This window comes from Harpia harpyja, chromosome 4 (genome assembly GCF_026419915.1).
Source record: "Harpia harpyja isolate bHarHar1 chromosome 4, bHarHar1 primary haplotype, whole genome shotgun sequence".
Classification (NCBI taxonomy): Eukaryota; Metazoa; Chordata; class Aves; order Accipitriformes; family Accipitridae; genus Harpia; species Harpia harpyja.
In genome coordinates, this window is record NC_068943.1 from 7,061,323 (window position 1) to 7,084,820 (window position 23,498).

The 23,498-nt window shown below is 44.0% G+C and overlaps 1 protein-coding gene across 1 annotated transcript; it reads left to right on the top strand.

The window, feature by feature from the left end:
- Positions 1–3,527: 3,527 nt before the first annotated feature.
- DCT (dopachrome tautomerase) lies at positions 3,528–22,580 on the top strand. The gene is made up of 8 exons (XM_052785972.1): positions 3,528–4,078; positions 12,257–12,556; positions 14,041–14,141; positions 15,209–15,375; positions 17,016–17,195; positions 17,301–17,436; positions 18,868–19,069; positions 21,301–22,580. The coding sequence occupies exons 1-8, from the start codon at positions 3,682–3,684 to the stop codon at positions 21,480–21,482; spliced, it is 1,665 nt and encodes a 554-aa protein (XP_052641932.1). The 5' UTR covers positions 3,528–3,681; the 3' UTR covers positions 21,483–22,580.
- The last annotated feature ends 918 nt before the right edge of the window (positions 22,581–23,498 follow it).

Consider the following 23,498-nt stretch of genomic DNA (forward strand, 5'->3'; position numbering starts at 1 on the left):
GAGGTTTATGACAATGTAAATACACCCACACTAATGTAGAGGTGGTTTGGCAGAACAAAGAATCAGAGGTGTAATATTTTCTTCAAAGAAAAGAAAAAGAAAAATATTCACAATGGCCAAAACATCCAGAAGTTCTCATCACTTTTGGGTGCTCAGCTTGAGATACCATGAATTCACTTGGTGAGTTTGCTTCTTATCATATGGTGTCTTTCTTTTCTATTTTTTTGCTTTATTTGAAAATTCTTCTGTCTGTGGAGCACTTACTTGGGTGTTGCTCCTCATGTCTCTTTTCTTTCCACTTTGACCTTGGTCTTTTACTTGTCTGCAGTTTTCCTTACAGAATTATCTTTCTTCTTGTTATCTCCAGAGTTATCGCCTGTCATTATGAATTATCATGTGGTTTATTCTTTCTATTGATATATTGATTTCCACATAAATTTATAGAGTGTTGTATTTTGGCCAAAATTCTTTCCAAAATTCCAAAGGCTAAATACCTTTCTGGCTTGATGCTAATCTGTGCTTGAGTACAGTAGAACGAGCCTGAGAAACAATACTGTCATTGAGAAAAAAAATGTGAACCCACTGCATACTTACTGCTCAGGAATTCTGTATTATTTGGGTGAGTTGTGTTTAGTGATTTCTTTGCCTGTACCTTTGAGTATTCTTCTTCTTTACTCCCTCTCTTGCCAAAAAAATATGTGAATGTATTAATCCCCAAAATGTGTTGGCATCTGTACGGATATATTTCTTTGCCACCCTTCGATGACAGACTGAGAAGTTTGCTATTGGGGATGAACCTGGGCAGCAATCCAGACTACAAGGAAGCTGAAATACTGTTTTCCTGTACTTTCAGCCTAAAGCCTAAATATTTTAACTAATAAATTTAACACAGTTTCAGGTGTTGTAGCCTGACCCGGTAGCTCAGAAGTGCAGACAAGGCAGCGCGGTCACAGTTTGGATCACTGGGGCTTTGGCCACTGCTCACGTGCTCAGATTCGCTGCCTGAAAAGTCCTTTGATAGCTGCGGGCAGGCGGTTCTGGGCAGTAGTGCCAACACACAGCGCTACTCATTTTTCAAGAGGTAGTAAAACCCCGTAGTAAATAAAAAGTCATTCGGCATGCTATTTTGTAAACCAGTATAGTGCTGATATTGTGCAGCCCTAACAACGGCTCCTTTATTTAAGCGCAGTAGCCGCGGGGAATCTGCAGGAACTTCTCGACAGCGAGGCACTAAGGAACGGACAGTGCCTGCTCTTTTCCCAACGACTAATTGAAAGACAACTGTCTTTTTGTAATTTTGCTCGGTGTCTTCCTCAGGGCCTGTCGCGCGGCGGCGTGTGGCTGCCGATGCCGGCAGGCCTGCAACGGGCAGCGACACGGTGATGCCGTGATGTGGGATCTGTCCGTCCTTTTTCTGTCTGTCCAGGTGCTCCCCCCCGGCCAGGGAGGGCACTCCTAAAATGTTGATGCATTACTGAGGACTAGAGGCTAGTGCTACATCTATACTAGTACTGCATGCTGTAGCATGCTCCCAGTTATGTAAAATTATGTAGTTGCGATGGAGGGAAGTAATCATAATAAAAGCTACGTGCATGTCACTCTTCTACTCACAGTTTTCTTTCCCCTGCTCACTAAGTAATCTCCATGTTGTCATCTATCCGCTATTCCTTTTCTCCACGGTCTAACTTCTCTGAAATGACAGATTTCTCCTTCCTCATGTACCACATTAGAAGCACTTTTCCTTGCCTTACCTTGCCTTGCCTGCCTCAATACCTCGCCTTTCTCTGTGCTTACTCTTTCTGTCTCATACAGGCTCTCAAATGGCAGTAGCTACCTTCCTCTGAACTGAGCTGGCTTTGATTATAATGGTTGCATAGACGCATATTTTACGTATAGACACCTCAGTTCAGGGGTTTAGTCAGCTAGCTGAATCCTGTCCATATTTTTTGATTTTTTTTTTTTTGGTGATGCTGATAAATGTGTATTCTCTTTAATTGCTCTCAGATGGTATGTTGGTAACTTTGGTTCAAGACACTGTCTAACCTTGATTCAAGGGCTGATCTTTCCACACCAGAGAGGTGTGTTCAGGTGCTGAGCAGTGTAGAGAGGTGCGTTGTTCCGAGTGGTTTTGAGTTAGTGCCTCCATTTATAACTCCTGAGCTTTTTCAGTATATTTTTCCAGCAACTAGTCTTACTTTCTGTCTTCTTCCTATGTTGTGTCGAGAGCAGCAGGCAAAAGCCAGTTCCAGGTAAACTGAATCCTAAGGGGGATGAGTTGAAACCCATTTCAGACTACGTGGTATTGCTAATTGGCTTTGTGCTTCCATAAATGAAGTAGAAACATATTTTAGTTTGTCTGGCGAATAATAAATTTTTAATATAAAGATTGGAGAACCTGAAAGTGCTGATGACAGCGTCTGCAGTGTGGACGAACTCCCTAACTGCATGATGGCAATAAGTTTATCGTCTTGTGCCAGAATGGTGTGGTTGAACATGCATGGAAATATTGAATAGTACAGATACAACCACAGCTGTTTTCATTATACATACTTACAAAAATGGCTAAACAACAGAGGTGTGGAGGGGGGAGGTAGAGAAAGCTTTCAGTGAAGCAGAGGGAGTTGCCAGTTTTTATTCAGTATGGTGGAGCTGAACTAATAGCTATTGCTTCAGACTCCTCTCATGACTTATCACTACTTTATTTTGATTTATTCATTTTATTCCTCTAGCACAGAGGAGTTGCATTGTGGGCAAGAACTGCTGCATACTAGGAGCTTTTTAAAGTATTTTTTGTCGATGTCCTGAACAAAACCACTTGTCTGCATGTCTGGTGTATGTATTGATCTTACGGACTGTCTCCTGCCAGGTGGGTAATAAATGCTCAGCCATGACAGTTCTGAAAGTCTAGCAGCCACACCAGCCCCAAAACAACCTCTGGTGTAATGGCGGGGAAAGGATTAGAGAGCAAACAAGGACCGCTCACCCTTTAAAAACAATTAAATAATTTATTTTGTGCGCGAAAAGGCTATTAAGAAGGGAACCCTTTTCCACTTGCCACTCAGAAGTTTACAGTACAAGCACTGGAGTTCTGCAGTCAGCAGGTGGAGTCTCCATCCCCAACTGTGGCTACCAGGTTTATTAATTTTCATTAATGATGCACTTATATCCTCTGCGCTTCCAGTTCATTTTCTACTGCTACTGCTTTAGTGGAAAGTATTATCTTGCAGTGAATGAACTGAAAAGAGAAGGGGTTTCCTTTTCTATTTATCATCTGTTTACAGGGTTTTGATGAAAAGAATAAACCCGTTTCTCCAGCCACCTCAGCTAAAACGAGACCATCAATTTCTCAAAGCTCATGAAAGGCCTGGAGAAATAAATCCAAGGCATTCGCCCTCCTGACAAGCTGCCAGAGCCCGCAGAACTTGGTCTCACGCCGGCGTCTTTTCTGCCCTTGATGTCATGTGCAAAACACGAGGATTTGTGCTGTGCTAATCCCTCTAATGAGGGCTTCTCCCAACCTCTATATAAACCCCTCTCAAAGCTGTGGCTGCTGGGCAGGCACCGCAGAGCCAAAGCTCCTGTCTTTTGCACCGCATTCAAGGCAATTAGAGACCGGGATTAAACAAACACCCATCACCAGCATCCTCGGCGGTGAGAGGGATTATCCCGGTTGGCAGGGGCATGGAGCCGTGGCAAGGCCAGGCTGTCCCATGGCGGAGATCTCCCTGCTCGGCTCGCTCGGGTCCAGCGGAGAGGCAGAGCTGGCACCGGTCCGTAATGGGCACCCTGAGGTGGCTCTGCTGGGCTGGACTGGGCTACCTGAGCTGCTGCGGTCCCCCCCAGGTGCAGGCACAGTTCCCTCGTGCCTGCATGACAGCGGATGCCCTTCGCTTGAAGCGCTGCTGCCCGGCCTTGGGGACGGAGCCGGGCGACGTCTGCGGGTCCCTGCAGGGCAGGGGACGGTGTCAGGGGGTGCGGGCGGACGCTCGGCCCTGGAGCGGCCCCTACACCCTTCGAAACGTGGATGACCGGGAACGGTGGCCCCTCAAGTTCTTCAACCAGAGCTGTCGGTGCACGGGTGAGAGGGGTGCTGGGGCGAGGGGGTGGGGATGGATGGGTCTGCTAGCCTTGCTCCAAAGGCCACCAACATTCTTGGTGGCGTAAGGCATCAAGAAGGCTTCAAATGTTATCTGTTTCCTAAAAATACTGCCATGTTCATGACAGTATCAGCACTTTTTCAGAGCAACGGAGTCGAAAAAGTGTTTTCTCTCGTGCAGCCTTTTGGGTTTTCCTCTTTGGCCCTGGAGTTGTCCCCGTAGCCACCCATCGCCTTTCTCTGCAGGGTTTTGGATGTTTCAGTGCTGCGTTCAAACCTCTGTCACTGCTAATCACGGCAGAGTGAACCTGGATCAGTGTGCATTGCTCAGAGATTTATTCCTCTTGGAGTAGTACTTTGCAGCATGACATAACCCTGTGCACTGAAAATGTGCGGATGTCTGGTCAGGGTGTTTCCCAGGACCATTAACTAAGTCTACAACTCACTTTTTGATCCGAAATGGGTCTGTACAACCACCAAAGAGGCCATCCCGTCCTTTTCCTCTCCATCTCCAGCCGCTCCTTCCCACCCATGACTTTACATGGGCTTCTGTGTTCACATGCTGGAGGTGAAACAGGTCAGGGACGAGATGTGGTTGAAGGCTAACCTGGCCAAAAGGATCGGGTTTTAATAAGACCAGTTCATTACTGCTGGCAGGAGGGAGGGAGTAGGAAGATGAGGTCAGGGCAGGATAAGGCGACAGGACCCTTTTTCAGGAGCAGCCCTTGTTGAAGGAGCGTTAAAATGAGCAGGAACGGCAGCCTCAGCCCAGACTGCTTTGCAGGGCTGGCAGGAGGTGGTACCAGGGGTCAGGCAAAAGGCACGTCTCAAGCACTGAAGTCACTTACCAGGCACATTTCAAATGCAGCCTGGGATTTCTCGTTGGAAAAAAAGTTGTTTGAATTTTCTAGCATGGGAAGAATAGCCTGCTTTCCTTCAGCCTGGTTCTTAGAACTAGCTGAACTGTTTTCTCTAAAATATACCTTGGCTCTCACTATCAAAAGAACCCAGATCAATCTGAGAAGGAAGCACTGCAGAAAATTTCAGCCAACGAAGTTAAGTTTTGCGACGCTGTTATCAGCTGAAAACAGAGAGGTAGTGGCAGATGACTTAAGTGGATACATGGCGTTGTTACTGAAGCTACTCAAAATAACAACAACAGACTTTAGAGTATACGTTGGGTTTTTTTTTTTTTTCTTTAACTAGCTTTCAAATGCTTGTGTGGAAGTACTTTTCCAGACACTTTACAAAAAAAATTGGATGTAGGTTTTTTTCATTTTAAAAGTTCTTATGTACTTCCAAAACTAAAGTCAGGTATCACATACAGGCACAGACACTGAGTCAGAAGAGCACTGAAGCACATGGGCATACAGCAATATGTACACAGTCTAAGTAATTAGGACATCAAAACCTGGGAGTAAATTGAAAAGTAGTGTAGACTGACATGGTCTGCATAGGCAGACATTCATTTGCTTCTCCAAGTAGATGTAAGCACCAGTATTTGATATTTGCAGGGCTGGGTCCCAAGTTACGTGACCAGAATGTAGTGTCCTTTCATTCAGCCTTTCTTCTGCTGAGCTGTCTGCTCTCCTTGGCTCTTTAAATCTGGTTTCTCTCGCTGCATTTTTATTTCACTTGTATTCCTCTTTCTCCTTGCAGTCTTTATTATCTAAATATACCAGTGATAAAACATTAAGGTGGAAGGCATCCTTAAAGATGATTTTCAGAAAGGTTTCCTGGGCTCTACTCCGCTTGATGCTGCATGCAAGCATATTTGTAGGAGAACGCTAAGAAGTTCACAACTGTGCAGGATTTGAATTAGATCTGATGCTTTTACAATGCCAGCAATCATATGCCTGTGTCTATTAGTATTTTATTGTATTTTTTAAATTCTGTTTTATACACTGGTTGTCTGTCTGCACACCACAGTTCTAACTGGTGTGATGTGTGGTCTTTATTAGGCATCTAGGGTTATGGTACCTATGGTAGGTAACATAAATTAAATATGCTCATTCAAAGGGACATGGAACAGTGTAAATCTCTACTATTAAGGTATCTTATTTTATAAATGAATGTTTTATGTGCAGACTGCCTATTTGAAATGGTTCCTGGCTTATACAAACTCCAACCCACACCAAGTCTCTTTCTAGCGTTTTAACAATATAAATGGTCATGTTCCAGTGCTGTCTTGATACTGTTTAATTTATATTTTAGACATGGTGTAAACAATAAGCTATAGGAACTCCAATTGCCATGTAGCTGATTATATTTGGTTAGACAGTGCCATTTAAACATGTCACATAGCTGATGGCTGTATGGTAGAAAACTTGGAGGAGCTGTGAGAAACAGGGGCCAGGATTTTCCAAAGGGGGCATTCTGGAGTTCTCACAATAAATTAATCCATTTGAGCTTTCTGCTAAAAACTTAGTAACTAAGGATAAAAGGAACTCTGAAAATTTGGCCATTTGTTGTAGCTGCTCACTGAGGAAAAATGTGTTACAGTCATATTCATCCAGGTCTGGGTGCTGAATATTTGGGGGGGGGGGGGGAGAAGAAAATCCCAAACACAAACAAATATTGATGATTGGTTATTCTGGGGTTGGATTATTTTTATATTTTTTCTCAAATTAATATAGATTTTCGAAAGAAAGTTAAAAAAAATCACATTTATTTTCCATTTCTAGGCTTTAGCAGATAATATGCATTAGTCTGTCTTTAATTGGGGACAAATAGAATAAGATTAGTACAACAGAAATATCCAGCTTTACTTCCCACTTCTTGTACAACGAGCTGTGGTCAAAAAGACAATTTTAAGTCTGTTGTCACGATGCTGCTTGTCTCATGTTTCACTCAATATGTTGGTGGCAACAAAAATACCATCTCTAGAAAAAAGATGTGGTTATGGCATGAATGTAGCTGGGAGGTAGCAAAGAGTTTTTAGTTCCTGTCTAATTTCAGTTTTGCATCATTGTATGTGTGCTACAATTGGTTTGGGTGCACCTAGTATTAATTCAATTTGTATAAATTCTTAAACTGAAATGACCTGATGACAGGTTCCTGACAGTGTGGAGTACTATGTGAAGGGGAATATGGTAATTTGTTTTCCAATAAGGTGTGGTGTATGTGTTGAATTAGGCAAAATGTTGGATGCACTAGTCTAACCCTGAAAATTGACACTTGTAGCTAATTACACAACAAAGCAGTATTTCAGTGGCATAGTTAAATTTAGTTTAGAAGAATACTGTTTTAGAAGACTTATGAGCTAAATGCTATTTTGAGTTCTAGAGGATAAAATTGTGCTAATGGGATACAGATCTAGTATCACATTTTAAAAACTCAGTACAGAAGATTATTGTGAAAAAACCACTGCAGTCAGTCATGTGGTTGCTAGTACAGATTTTGATAATGATTAAACAATGACGTAGTTTGAGTTCACTGAGGAGTTAAACATAATTATCATTCTTTTTTTTCCCTGCCACTTTCTAAGGTTGACATGTGGGCATGTACTGAACATTACTCTATTTTTTGTTTCCATGGAAGTTTCCTGAGAAAAAAAAAAATTTAAATAATCTTTTCACATTCTTGTGCAATATATAATCAAGCTGAGGACAGAAGGTTTAAATTCTGTTGTTTAGCTGTAAGCAAATTGCTAGTTAAGCCATGTAGCTGATATGATGGCCCTCCCATTAGGTAAAAATGAGCTTTTGAAGTAGTTATAAAATACACTTCATGTACTTATTGTAGGGCAATGTGGCTGTGGGATACTAAATTATAACCATACCTTGATGACCCTGTTAAATCCTGTGGTAGGTTCAGATCTTCCACATCCTACAGCCTAACAGTATGTCCAAATGAAGAGCTAGAAGAGATGGAAGAGCTAACCATTTGTCTCACATGCTAGCAATCCTGGTCCTGCCCTTGGGATACTGCAGTATGCTGGTGTTTCAAATCTAATGTAACTCCTGTTTTAATGCAATGGCTAAAGTAGTTTGAAAAGGAGTCCTTTCTCCCCATCTGATAAATGATATGTATTAAGCTGGTCCCTGTGGAAGGAAGAGGCATGGCAGCTGCTCAGATTTCATCTTGGTATAATAAAACAAGGCAGAAGATCGTGAGGGTTGGATCGGTTCCTTTTTACTGAAGAAAAGACGCTGAGTTGATGGAGTTACTAATTTGTGTTATGCTCAGTGTCTGAGGGCCAAGCATGTGCTATTGACTGCTCAGAGGTAGAAAAATCCCCATCTGTGAGCTCAGGCAATCACTGGGCTTAAGAAGCAGCTACAGTGGTACGTGATAACTGGTGTTAGCATACACCAGTGATGCGTATTATTAACACGTACTGAGTGTCATGTCATAAGAAGTGTCTTTTCCTCAGTGTCATGCCCGTGAACTGACCCACTGGGAGAAGTAGCGTGGCCATGGTGCCTACAGAAACAGCCAGATTCACCCATCTTGACTGGGAAAGAGCACCATTAATGATGGTGAGATTAGGCACAGAAGACAGCTCCGAGGCATGTGATCCCATCTCCAGACAAAAGGGTTAGTGGGGAAGACACCTCAGATGATTTTTTTTTTGCCCAGCGGCAGTACAGCGGTTATTCCTGAAAGCAGTAGAACAAGCAAGGAGCATCTGGACCCCATTCGCGACCTGATCTGCCTGTGTGCCAGAATGACCTCCCACACTACATTCTCTAGGAACCACAAGAGGTGAGAGTAATCTCCATGGTCCCTGGCATAGCCTCAGAGATGTAGTACGCTGAGTTGCTATGTGTTAGTCACTGAAGGGAAAAAAATGCTAAGGCATGAATCCTTGCATGTTCCTATGGTCCCTGTGTTCAAAAGGATCTTGAAAGGGTCCCAATGTCTTACTGAAAATCCCTACTATGTGCTATATCCTGGTAATATGAGATTCCTGCTCTCCTAGAGCTGTACCATTGAAGTCCACCATCACCAGTGTAGCAGACACCGAAGTTAAGTTGTAAGAGACTAGGACATACATTTCACAGTGCTATCCTGTGGGAAGTCCACAAGGCAGTAGATGAACTTTCTGAAAACAGCAATGCATCATTTCCAGACCAGTGGCCTGGTAGAGTGCTTTAGAGACAAATGCTGAAAAAGAGGTTTGGGTGGTTCATAAAAAACCTGGGTCTGAGTACTGCAGCCGTTCCTGTTTGCAATGTGGGAGATCCCACAGACCTCCATCAGCTTCTCGCCGTTTCAGCTGCTGCATAACAACAGTCCTGTGATGCATGGAGTCTATTGAAAGAAAATGACAAAAAGCAACTTTTGATTTCATCAGGTGTTGTTGTGTGTATTTCTGACAAGAACATTGCCAAATAGACCTGAGGATGTTACAAAAATGTCCAACACAATCAGCAGAAATGCTGCAGTGTGAAACACCACCTTCCCTGGAGATCGGCTCTTCTTGCTTGCCAGTCTCTTCTTCACTGCAGTCCTCTTTCTCACTCAGTAAAAGCTCGCGTCCCACTGAAAAGTGTCTGGTGAAGCAGTGGAAAGAATGGACCCCTTGGATTACTTCATAGATTAGGTGGTTAAGGGAGAAAATCCTGCAGAGCACTGACTGGATATAATTAGCACCTGCCCAAGGGAAACAGGTGAAGAGTCATTGGTCCACCTGGCTCAGATGCCATATAGGTGGAGAAAAGCTTTTTTCCCCACAAAGATGACTCATCATTTCAAGCTTTTGCAAATTTCTTTTCATAGCCTGAGGAGGCACATGGAGTATATCTAAAATATGGATATTGTCCAATAAAATGATCTTGGGCATCAAGAGCTGTGTAGATTCAAAGGGCCCTGGCTGAGAGAGGAATGGGCACCATCAGAGCCTCAACAAGTGACTGGTGGAGTCTTGTTCTTGTACCAAGACCAGAGAGGACAAACCTGGTCCTGCACTAACATTGGTTCTGTTAGTGCTATATTTCAATGTGATGCTTATCCAACGCTGTGAGTAGATGGGTCATTTGAATTACTGGAAGCGTGACCGCCAATCTCAAAAAAGTTTGTTGACAGATATTTTCGAGGTTAATTCCTGCTTTGCCCCCCTTCTCTTAAAAAGGATTGAAGTGTACCTTTGGGCGTGAGGGGAAAACAGCTGCTTTTCAGAAGTTCATGGTCCCTGTACTGAAACAAGTGCAATATACATGGCCTGATTAGGCACTGTTGCAAGATATTCCTGACATTTGCCGTTTGGTCAGTACAGTACTGGAGTATGTGACGGGCCCTAATAGCTAGGCTGAGTTGTCAAGAATGAGCAAGTATATGGATAGTGGAGTACACCAAATTCACAACAGCAATTGTGCTCTTCTGCTGGAACTCTCAGGATATAGTGATAAAATCAACTTTCCGTGTTGCTTCCCCCCATCTTAATCTCTGCCCTCATCATAATAGCATATCCATGCAATCTTTTTTCTTTCATAAAGCTATAAACTGCTTGCTTTTTCTGGCATATGTCTTCATCCCCCAAACCAATGCAGATCCCTGGCTTTGGGTGTTTTCTGTCCTAGCTGGAACATGGCAGCTGAGCCCAGCTGCTCCTACCTGCGTCAGGACAAAAGGTAAGCCATACACCTGGAAACTCTCTTCATGGTATGCCATTGGGCTGTGCACGATCCAAAACCTAGTTGAAGTCTTCACCCTTATGGTTCCCTAACCTTAGCACTGGTCCTAAGCTTCATGATAGCACGTAAACCTATAGATCTCAGAGCCTCCAAAGTAACCGTAAGCTATCCAAACCTACAGTTAAAAGTCCTTATGTCCTCTTGGTAGGTCTCACAGGAGTCTGTCACAAATGTTTAGAGCTCAGCAGCCCTTATCCTAGAGCTAGCCATAAGCTACACAGCCTTCTTGGTAGCAGCCCTTGTAACCTTGGGGTTCTTTGAAATTGGTAATAAGCCCTGTAGCCCCTGACAATCTGAAATCTTTAGTGTTAACTGTTATTCTGCTCATAGACTTAACCCTACAGCCTGGGGATGTCTGCCCATCCAGGAACACTTCATAAGCCACTTCCCCATCTCCATGTTAGCCCGAAGCCTGTCCTGGGTCCAGCAGCACCTATATGTGCGGGGAGCAGTAAGATTTTGTGGCATTTTGGAAGACGACTGGCATGGTTGTTGTGGAGTGAGTGTGGACGTGGGGTTGGAGGGAAGGTGGGGTTAGGGACTCTCAGTGCAGATTTTGGAGAACTGAGTGCAGATCCCAGAGGACCCCTGGTTGCCCCTCTGCTCCCTCCTTCCCCCGGCAGCGATGCCCGCTGTCCTACCCCACCGCTACGCCAGCAGCCCGCCTGCGTGCGGGCAGGAGGCAGATGTCCACCGCAGGAACGGTCGGTTGTTCCCTGTTTCCCCTGGCAAAGGCAAAGCGAGCTGTAGCAGGGCCTCTCTGCTGCTGCTGGCTGGCTGCCACGGTGGGTGAGAGGCCATGCTTAAAACAAGCTCTGCTTTCCTGGGCTCTTCCACCACATTAGAGCATCTGAGTAATAGCCTAGAGCGGACCCGATACTCACCTTAGGAACGATGCCAGCGGGGAACGACGGTACTGCAGTGTTTCTCAGGCTCTTATTGCAGCACCATTTAATAATGCTTAAAGCGTGACCTGCAGCACCCCTGGTGCTTGTCCTGGATTGTGTTGGGTCTCAGATACGCTGTTAACAGACGTTAGTTTTTCCGAAGTTTTGTCCTTAAGAGAACTCTTTTGTTTGGGGATTTTATTCTGTGCTTAAGGATCCACGTGAACTGACCCTTTTTCGGGCTTGATCCTCGAAGTCTGGGAATACTTGAGAGCCAAACGAGCAAAGCACTTCATCACGTGCTTAACCTGAAGTGCTCAGCCCTCTGTTCGCTGAGACTCCTCACGTGCCTGAGGGCTTCGCAGAGCTCTGAGCACCTCGGGCTGTCAAGCCCATTACCCAATGCTTCACCTCCCCAACCGGCTGAGTGTGATTCTTGGCCCTGCCGTGGCTCTGGGAAGCGAGCCATCCTTCTGGCTAGGCAACTGGCAAAGCTGCCAGTCTGCTCAGCTGCTGTCCTTTCCAGGAACCGATGTCTCTGGGGAAAAAGAGTGCTAATTCTTAATTTTTCACCATTTCACTGTTAGTTTTCCCTGATTCATAATGTCATGACTGCACTTTTCCTCTTGATTCAGGAAACTTTGCTGGCTATAACTGTGGTGACTGCAAGTTTGGCTGGACCGGCCCCGAGTGCAACGTGAGGAAGCCAGCAGTTGTCAGGAAGGATGTCCACTCCCTGACGGCAGAGGAGAGAGAGCAGTTCTTTGATGCTCTGGACCGTGCAAAGACAACCGTTCACCCAGACTATGTAATTGCAACTCAGCACTGGATAAGTCTGCTTGGTCCCACCGGAGAGGAACCCCAAATTGCCAACTGTAGTATTTATAACTACTTTGTATGGCTTCATTACTACTCGGTCAGAGACACGCTTTTAGGTTAGTGCTTTTCTTATCCAATGGGCTCTGCAGGTAAAGGAAAAGGTGAAAAGTATCATTGCTGAACAAAGGTAAGTATGCTTAACACAGCTGTGCTACTTCATCGAGCAGCGAATCCCAGTAGGAGCAGATCTGTGGAGTGAAACAGTTGGTGGTGAGAAGCTGGTGGCCGTCTGCAGCCGAGGGAGGTGTGCTTCAGACCTGCTGCGGTCCGGTCCCCCCACCGCGTGGTGGCTGGAGCACACCAGCCGCACTCCTGGTGCATCTTCCCTCTGACAGGGAGACAGTTCTCAGGCTCCACCGCTGGATGAACTGAAGTGTGGTCAGGCAGTGATTGACTTCAAAAAGATGTTCCTGGTCCACAGGACAAGGTAGCTGCAGCAGCAGTGGGAAAGGGGCTGTGCAGTGCTGAAGGCAGAGGCCCTGCGGAGACGTTGGGGACCAGAGTGCTACTGCTTTCTGTGGCTTTCAGCAAGTCGCCAAGTATGGGATTTGCCTGACTAACCGCAGCCAGCTTTTAAAACCAAACCAGGTTAGAAGTTTGGGTATCTAACCCCATGCTTTCTCCCATATCCAGATTCTTAGTCCTCATTGCTCTTCTAGACAGAAGTACCTATGCCAGCCCCATTTTGCAAAGCCCAGCTCTTGCAGGATGAGGCACCAGTATGGCTTTTCTACCTGGCAGTCCTACACGCAAGCTGAACAGCCCATATCTACCTCCCTGCTAGAGGGTATCTGCTACCCTGCAGGGGGTTTTCTTCAGTGTGCCCTTCTGACACTGTTCCATTTTGCACGGCTGAAGGAAGCAGTCTCTGGCCTAGCAAGACCAAAGGTCCTTCAGGGGACAGGACGGTCATGTGGAAAGGGAAAGAGGCAACATCTAGTGCTGCTCTAGTGATAAATAAATTAATATGTGGGTTTAAGCTTGCTGCAGTGATAAACAAATCCATATGTGGTTTGAAGCCTCTAGTCTTTGAGTGTCTTAGTTCTCACGTGAAATAGCAAGAGATATAATACAATACAAGAAATAACAAGCAAAATTTGAAGAAAACTGGCAAAGGACATTGAATTACTGTTGGCACGTTACAGAAAATGCTGAGGTTCTCTTGATAGGTAGGTACATGGTGTAAGTTCTGCGGCTGAGCAGGAGAATGAGATAATGTGCTACCTATGAGCAAGGAGCTAAGATTTTAGACAATAAAACTGCTTCTTAAAACCAAAATCCACTAAAGTGAGAAGAAATGTTCACAACATCCAACTTTTGGGGGAATGTGAAGTTTTAAGAAGCACTGAAGCAAATATCCACAGAGGAGTTTGTTTCCCTTGTCCCGTGTAAGTGTTGTACCTTCTGACGTGTGCGCTCTTTCCAAAGGTGCAGAGCTGCAGGTTTTTGTTTAACTCTACTCCAGGCAATAGAAGAAGGTGCTGTCTTTCTCTCGAGCCTCATTTGGTGCCTAAGTTCTTCTTTTATCTTCCCTTTGTAGGACCTGGCCGCCCCTTCACAGGTATTGATTTCTCCCATCAAGGACCTGCCTTTGTTACTTGGCATAGGTACCATTTGCTGTTGCTGGAGAGAGACCTGCAGGTTAGCTGAACAGCCTTTCCCTTTCCTCATGCAGCTTCTCTCTTTTGCTACGTGACTTTGTCGAGCCAGCCAAGGGTAAGCTATTTCCTAGGATAGAGTCTTAGCCAAACTCCCAGGAGTGTTTGCTCACTGATCTTTTTTTGTTTAAAGTGAAATTAGTGCTTTCAAGATACTGAGGACTGAACAGTTTCTCACCGTGAACAATGATGTGAAGGTTATCATGGAGATTTTTTTTCTTCATCTCCACAACAGAGGACAGAAGACGTGAATTAACAGTATTTATTAATAAAATCAAAGCAACACCTACGCATAAAACTTGGTAACAGATATTGTCTGCTGACATTGAAGATATTCTCCTAACAAAAGCAACTCAAAATATTACCTCCTTTAAATATGCTACGTTATACATTTAATACATACATATATTTAGCAATACATCTTTTAAAGAAATATATGTTAACATGCCCGACAGTCAGTTGCCAAAGCATTGACTCATTTCCATTTGCATTACTTCTACATTGGCAGTGTTACTGTATTTTAACCTTGCAGATCTCTAATGAAAATGGTTGGTATCAAAATAGCTGCAGGATCTTGCTTGCGTGAAATCGTATCTAACAAGCAAGCACAAGCAAATGCACTGTATTCCTCTATTAATACAAGTTCAGATTCTTCCCCAGGGCTAGCCTTTCTGGAGTGAAAGCAAACCACATGCACAATTTTACCCATTACCCACTTACATCACTCAGAAAGCCTCTTAGTTGCTTAAGGCTCAATTCATCTCTGCTCCTGGTCTCTGAGTTGCTAGAAAGCCTAACATGGCCAAAAGAAGCACAGGCCAACAGTGGAGAAACTAGGGACAGTGTCCTTGCTTGGACTGACTTAATGCCCCAATCTTGTGCAAGGAGTTGGAAGAGCGCTCTGAAATGCATGTAGTTGAAATGCAGAACGAAAAGCAGAATATCCAGTGAAATATCCAGTGAATACCCAGTGAAACACCTTGCAGGAGTCCCTTTCTTTCTCTTTCCTTTGAAGGTGATCCCCTGCTAACGCATTTCTCTCCATTGCAGCGACTGATGGGCAACGACTCCTTCGCGCTGCCCTACTGGAACTTCGCCATGGGTAGAAACGAGTGCGACGTTTGCACGGACCAGCTCTTTGGAGCATCGCGGCCGGATGACCCGGGGCTGATCAGCCTGAGCTCCAGGTTCTCCCAGTGGCAAATAGTTTGTAACAGGTAAGAGAGTATCTAGGGCAAGCTTGCATACTCACCAAACGTTGCTTTCATTCAGTATTGATAGCGCGGGCTGCTCTCGGTGTGACTGAGCGGCAGGAAAAGAGCCAAGATGTCTTTTTTAAAACTGGGAATCACGGTCAGTTTGTGTGTAGATGGTGCTGTGTAAACTTCCCCCCCTGGTATCATGGAAGTATATTTTTAAAAGATGATTCTTTTGGTACAGGATTTTAGTCAATTCAGCCAATTTGAGGCTGCCAAAAGTTTGAAGAGTTTGCACATTGGCAAGTATCTTCTTAAAGAAGAAATGTCTGTGTGTCAGTTGTCTGTAAGAGACACCCAACTGATTTTGGCAGCAGAAAAAGAAAACTGTTTTGGCATTTAGGAAGCTAGAGATAGGCTGAAAAATCTGTTCCCTTGTATTGGGTGAGACCTTAACCCTGATGTATTTAGTGCAGTTTGGGGATTGACTTCAAAGTGGCTGAGATTTCACATGGAAAACAACACAGAGACAGCCAGCAGCTTGCTGCCAGCTCTCTGTAGGCATATACTGATTTGGGTGAGAGCAGGGCTTTGACAAGGGATCCACATGCAGGATTGGGGTGCTACGACTTAAGATGCTGCCGGTCACAATACCCATATAACATTCCTCTGTCAGCTCCGGGGCAGCGTGCAGTCAGTCAGATGGAGGTACCGAGAGCTCAGGGCTATTCAAAAGACTCTCTTTCTCTGGGGACCTAAAGAGCTACTTGAAATTCTAGCTTTAGGCACCAGTTGGCTTTAAATCTTGCCCCTACTTTTTCTCTAAGATAAACAGGGCTTTGTTTTTTTCTTGAAAACTGAAGTGACTAAACTTTTGCCTTGCCAAGGTTGAATAGAGAAGGGCTGTTGTTTACTTCAGGAGTTTCTGAAAATGCCGATTCATTTCGTACTGAATAGCACAGAATTTTTTCACAAGTGTTACACTCTTTTTCTCCTCCTCCTTCCCTCTTTCTCTCCCTGATACAAGGACGTGCTCCCCATTAGCTAGTGAGCAACCCTTGCAACAGCAGGATGTCCTCCAGGCCCTGAAAAAGAGGATGTAATGCATTGCAGTTGCTTTGCTTCTAAAGGGGTTGAGGGATGGAAAGTGAAATCCTGTTTTCTGTCATTCCTTGCATTTTCTCAGTCCACCCCACAGTGGGACTTTCCTGGGTTTTTTTTTCCTCTTTGTCAAGAGTTAAAACAGTAGTCCTTACTCAGGACTGAAAGTTCGTCAATTCAAAATTCAAGACTGTTTTAGATTGTCTGGCAAAACCTGTTCTTCCAAAGCCCTCGGGAGGGAAGAAGGCATGAAGGGAGTTGTGCCTGCCTTTTCTAAAGCATCCTCTCTCTCTCTGTGGACAACGAACCTGGTAGCTCTTGGTCCAAATGACTGATGGTCCACAGAGGACGCAGAGCCACAGAAAGCCATGGCACAGTGGCAGTCCTGCAATAAATTCAGCTCCCAGGCCACGGGAGGTGAACCGAGATGCCCCGGGAGGTGTCAGTCCCTAACCCCTGCTCTCTCGCACGTATAGCCGAGGCCTCTTTGATACTCTGGGAGAAAAAAGCCAACAAGTCATCACCTTCTACTGACTTGTGCCTCTTTGTTTCACGCTCAGCTTGGATGACTACAACCGCCTGGTCACGCTGTGCAATGGGAGTGATGAAGGGCCGCTGCGGCGGAGGCCGCCTGGGACCTCCAGCGAGCAGCTGCCCACCGCGGAGGACGTCAGGAGGTGCCTTTCCCTGCGGGAGTTCGACAGCCCCCCTTTTTTCCGCAATTCCAGTTTCAGTTTCAGGTTTGTCCTTCCGCCTCTCCAGAGCTGGCTGGGTCATGGGTTTTCTTTACATGCGTGTTTGTCAGCAAAATATGGTTACTTGATGCTGCTTTCACCCATCCGCAGGAATGCGCTGGAGGGCTTTGATAAACCAGGTGGAGCCCTTAATTCGCCGATGCTGAGCCTTCATAATTTGGCTCACTCTTTCCTGAATGGGACCAGTGTTCTCCCTCACGCAGCTGCCAACGATCCCATCTTTGTGGTATGTCTTTTTCCCCCGGCGTGAATGGCAGTGGCTCAAAGGCAGCTATCTCACCAGAGATTTGCAGAACAGAAGTAAAGTGAATTCCCTAAAAATAAGTCCTTTAAATAGAAAAGGAGAAATCTTTTCTCTTTTCTTGAATGCTGCCTCGCCTGCATAATGATCAAATAAAGAGGGAAGAAATCTTAAGGTGATTTGTAAAATAGAAAATAAGTTTCTAGGGAGAAGAGCTGCTATTCCAAGTCATGGTGCCCTGAACACTTCCATTACGTGCTATCTAAATTTAATGGCTTGTACCAGACAATTTTACAGGAACAAGATAAACTGAAAGTGGGGCTAGTTATTTTAGACCAGTAGACTGAGTAGTTTGTTTCTTTGTTTCAAAATTCGCAGGCTAAAAGAAAGCGCATCGAATTTCAGGGTCATTTGGCAAATAGAAATAATGGGATTTCACTGGTGCATTGGTACAGCGTTGCACTGCAATGAGCAGCACAAACAGCAATGTGCAAATAAAAAGCCAAGGGTTGACTCTGCTTACACATCTTTCTCTCCTAATAAATTCATGCCAATTTCTTTTCCTCTTTGTTAGATTAAACCACAGTGACTATACAGAGAAATTCTAATACAATTAATTTCTTTCTTACCTTTATTTTAATTTGCAATCTTTTGTTGGAGAAATTAGTCTGAATACTTATGTAGTGGTTCTCCAGCATTTTTCCTTAATAATCCTTGAATTCCTACATGAATTTCTTTCTTGCACAATGAAATCTTCATTTCACTGTGCTATTCACTGTGTAATTTGATATGCAAGATTATTTTCTATAGGATATTTTCTAAGTTTTTTCCAGGTTTGTAACTAAAAAACTTGAGTACATCAGAAATTAATTTGAATTGCCACAGACATTTTTAATAGTTGTTTGAAACAACTTTCCCGTATTAGTGCTTTATAGACATATAAACCCACCAGGTAAGACCTGACCAAATTCATGGGTACCTGGAGCTGTGGAGCTGGTGGCATGCTCTAAAATGAGCATGAAGGAATCAAATTTCCCCCAATTTTCCCTACCTGTTGAGAGATGAGAAAGATTAAAATACGTTTGAAAGGTACATTCACCCGAATGAGCTCAGTGGGCCCTCACTTGGGAGGACGGACCTGCCCATTCAATGTCAGCTGATATTAAACTGTCTGGAGAAAGAGCTTATTATGAACAAGCAGCAACAAAGACACATACAGCAAAATGTCCCATGCAGGAGATCAATTTACTCCATTCTCACAAGCTTTCCTGGTTTCCCATTCCGTAAATCCCACCTAAATTAGATTACCCTCCTCTCTCTTTCAAAAGCTTCTGCCACCTTAAGAGAGAGTGTTTTAAATGCTGTTGAGTTCTGAAAGAGTTTAGTAAATGTGTGTGCCCATGCCTGGATTTGCAGGTTCTTCACTCCTTTACCGATGCCATCTTTGACGAGTGGATGAAGCGGTTTAACCCCCCTGACAACGCCTGGCCTGAGGAGCTGGCGCCCATCGGTCACAACAGACTGTATAACATGGTCCCTTTTTTCCCTCCTGTGACCAACGACGAGCTCTTCCAAACCGCGGAGCAGCTCGGCTACACCTATGCCATTGACCTGCCAGGTACGTCTCAGAGGTGTAGAGGCTGTTCCAGGCCAAGCGATGAGACAGCTCACATCTTCAATGCTGCAGGCATATGGAAAATAAGGCACGTTTCACAAAACGCACGGCTCTATTCACCCGCTCACTAGCTATCACATATTGTAGCACACAGAGGTAGTTACAACTCACCAGGTAAGCTGTGGTAACTACAAGTCTGCACATACTTAGTTTGCTCTGCTGCAAAACGCATCAACTTGAACTGCTCCAGTGTTGACAACGGTGCTCCTTTGGGCTTGAGGAGTCTTTGATTTTGGCTCCTGTTCCCAGCACTGTTTATGCCTGTTACAGGATCCTGTAACCTGTCACAGGTCAGGCACTCTGCCAGGGAGCTCGTCTGGCTAACGCCGGTCATTAGAAAATACTTGTTTTGCACAGAGCCCTGAGTAATACTGCACCGTGAATCTCATTAAAGATGAACTCCATTCATCTTTGGATATGCTGGAGAGATGTACCTGGGTGTTTTGTGTTACAAAACCCCAATTTTAAAAATTTTCCATGTCCATAGGTGTGATGTGCCTTAGGATTTGTCTATTAGTTTGGAATTACCTTTGACACAAATAAGATAAAGACAAAAAACAAGAAATCAAAGTATTTATGCACAAAATCCAAAATTTGCAACATGAGTTACAAATATTTGTAAAAGGCACAAGTGGAAGAAATGCATGAAAACCATGCTTCAGCTGCTTTACCAAAGATTAAATCTGAGCAGTTTCTTTCTCCACCTCAGTGTTCCTTTGAGAGGCAGTAGGTTCTTATCTAACCTATGTGGCCAGGAATTTCTTCTAAATGCTTACCATATATCTGTGGTTTTAATCTGTGGAGGCTGTTGAAAGGTCTATAGATTGTGAAAGATTGAAACTCTTGTCCTCAGGCTGCATTCATGCAGGGGAGCCCTGACTTGTGGAGGCATGCTAGCTGCTTCTGCAGTGCTTTTCTCAGGGGTGTCCCCAGAATTTTCCCTGAAAATTTAAACTTCCCCTTTTATGGAGCTTTAAGTTTTCCTCCCTCTGGACCACTGTCCTCACTCCTGCTTTGGAAATGCTGCTGCCCCTTTGGGCATGAGGTACCCAGAGAGGAATAAAGGCAGCTTGTGATTCTGCTGCTTCTCAACTCCCCCTAAATAAATTGTTATCTCACTGTGAAGCAGCGTATCTATCCCTGTCTGCGTGCTCAGTGTTCAGAGAATAAAGTTTTTACATTAAAACCCTTCTCTTTTATCTAAATATATAACTTGCTAATTCTACTTCATGTAACCACATTAGAAATCAACATAGGTAATACATTGCTGGGTCTTATTTGAGAGATGATAAAGTGGTAAACAATTCATTTGGTGATCTTACTGAATTTGGGCACGATTGCCCTCAACTCGCTTGTTGGCATAGACTGCAGATTGGGGCACACAACTTTTGGTTGCTTTTATAGTCAGTGTGACATCTTGAGCCATATGGATTTAAGCCCTTGTGTCCAAGTACCTTCTAAACACCTTAAATCCTTTTGAGAGTTTTTGGTGACTATTTAGTCAAATGTAATTATTGCCATCTCAGTATATGTAGCATTTTTCAGAACAGGACAGCAGGCAGTTGTTGCTTCTGAAAGCATAAATGAAAACACAAAGTTATTTTAGCCAAGTGGAGCAGGGTTATTATAAGAATGGGCAATATTATCTTAGAAGACAGTGGTTCCCCAGAAGTGGTTCAAAATCAGAGGATGCGATCTGGAGCCAGTCGGGATAACCACACTAAGTAGTGTTTTCAGTTAAAAGTTTGACAATAGGCTGCTTTGTGGTCTATAGGAAAATTTGAGGGTTTTCAGTTGACCAAAATAACTTGGAAACAGCTATGCTGAAATGTCATTATCGAAAGAATTGCATAAAGCATTCATAATTTTGGCCAAATTAGATAAGAGAATGGTCTTTTTGTCTTGTTACTGTTAATCTTTCCCATTCTCAACACTTTAATTTGTATGAAAGGTTGAAGTTTAAATTCAGCTGTAGACTCCTCTGGCAGGAAACATCTCTGGCTCTGGTATGTGTGTCGGTTACACGGTACATTACCACCTTCCCCCGTGGCCATTGGGTCTCTAAGCCACACAAGTAATCATAATTACCAGACTGTGGGATATTTTCTTTCTTCCATGTGATTTGAGAAATGAAATTGTGGGCTGTCCTCACTTCAGACATTTCGTGTTTCCAGGTTCACTTGAAGAAACCCAAGCATGGGCTGTCATGGTTGGATCCACAATTGGAGGAGCACTTATAGCTCTGGCCACGCTTGTTCTGCTGCTTGTACTTCTCCAGCACCAAAGGCAGAGAAGAGGTTTTGAACCACTGATGAATGTGAGCTTCAGCCCCAAAAAGTACATGGAAGAGGCCTAATGCCCTTGCTTTGTTTCTTTGCTTATTCTTGTAGGAAGTGACCTTGATTGCCCTACTGAGATCTTAGCTGAGAATTTCTCACACGCTCCTTCGGCAGCTGACTACATTGTTCTCATTCAGGTTTTCCTGTTATCTTGTGAATTGTAATATATAAAGTCTCTGGGTACACATGTGCAAGGCCCAAGACAGGCCAGGCTTTTCTCATTACCAAACATTATCTGGAGTGTGTGACACTTGTAAGTCATCCTCTATAGATTTAGATCAAGACAGGTAAGAATCTAAATAGAAGAAAGCCAACTTGAATAACCAAGATAATTTTTCACCTCAAGGTGTTTTTGATTTCATTTAGCAGCTCAGAGATGTGCTGAAAGTTACTAACTCTACATATATATTAGAATAACATACTATTTTACAACTATCAATAAATATTCTGAATAATGTAGTCTTTTTTTAAGGTTCAAAATGTATCCTGCTGTTTGACAAAATACTATAGGAACTTCATTGTTACAGTTTATTTCAGAAGCGTGATCAATTCCATACATTATTTCCAATCAAGCTGATGTTAGCAGTAGGTAAACCTCCAAACTCAAATTCTCCTGAAATTTAAGAACAGGAGTTCCCTGACAGCTAGATATACACTTGTGTTTTACCTCTGTGTTAGGGACCTGTGACAGAAGTTGAAAATGGTGCTCGTGCTTCTCTATTTTGGCTCTGTTGCACTGTTTCGTGAATTTAGACCTACATTTCCAAAGTCTGGGACCCAGGACTCAAGACTGAGATAGTTCTCCTTACCCAGGTCTGCAGGTAGGGGAATGAAGTTTGGATGTGGCACTCCCGAGACCCCATCTTAAACATTCCTTTATACATTCCCTGTATATTTCTTTATTTAGACATAGATTTGGACCATATTTGGGTGGCTCTCCTATGTTATCTTGAGAGAGGGTTTTTACACAGCAAATCAACTCCTGAATGTATTGTGTCAGATTTGGTGCATAGTATGTCACATTAATGGAGCGCTCAGATTTTGCATTTTGTAAGGTCTTGAGTCTTAGAAAAACTCTGCTTTTGTAGCCTTGAATAAAAAATTCTGGTTAGTAACGCTTTCTGATATTTCTTCTAGGCCTGCTCAATACTAGCCATGTGGACTAGAAAGAAGATCTCAGTAGGTCTTCACATATACTTAGCTTTGAATATATGTAACTCACAAAATTTACCTTTGTGGTGCCTTTGGGGGGTCCCAGCGCACTTGTTCCTGTCTCATGCCCAAGATGTCAATGGTTGGAGCACTTTTTGTACAGCCGCTCAGCCTAGTACTCTAGCTCCCAATCCAGGTTGCCTTTCAGGGTTTTTTACCGTGTAGGGACCAGTGTTATTTGGTGCTGAGGACATCAGCTGAGGTCTCCAGAGACCTGGGATGGGCATGTGTCACATCAGTTGGACCCTGATCAGTGTCTGTAGCTAGGTCTGAGATCTCCGTGTGCCCTTCTCAAGGGGGAGATGTCAGCCACTTTCCAGCACTACAAAACTATGAGTCTTCACATACACCAGTTCCTGCTAAATACTGATTTAGAGACACGCTGTTGGATGGAGATTGACACCCTTTTGTCCTTTATGTGATGTGAATGCCAAAGCTTAGGAGACAGTCTAGGCTTCTACTTCCAAGGGTGAATCAGATTTTTTCCTTGGGCTCACAGGGCATAGAGCATGCCTAACTAGCTTCACCACCTTGGAGGTTTGGATACTGCTGTCCCAAGTGTTTGCTTTGCAAGCTGCCCTGGTTATGGGTAATTGACAGTGGCAGTGGGATAGAGGAAAGAGAAAGACAGGGGAGAAATGTAAAAAATGTAGCATAGCAGCTACTAAAATGTAGCATAGCATAGAACTGATTTTGCCTAAGAGCAGGTGGGTAAAACGGGAGAGTTGCTCAGTTCTCACTTGTAAACTGAGTAGAAAGGTGCTTGCCTTTCCAGAAGAAAAGCGATGAGGGCATTAAATTGATGCTATGCACATATAAAA

Excerpts from the sequence above, each read along its gene's own strand:
- DCT (XM_052785972.1), top strand. The coding sequence starts at position 3,682 with ATGGAGCCGTGGCAAGGCCAGGCTGTCCCATGGCGGAGATCTCCCTGC. Across the intron at positions 17,196-17,300 it reads AATTCCAGTTTCAGTTTCAG|GAATGCGCTGGAGGGCTTTG; the intron begins GTTTGTCCTTCC and ends ACCCATCCGCAG. Across the intron at positions 19,070-21,300 it reads CTATGCCATTGACCTGCCAG|GTTCACTTGAAGAAACCCAA; the intron begins GTACGTCTCAGA and ends TCGTGTTTCCAG.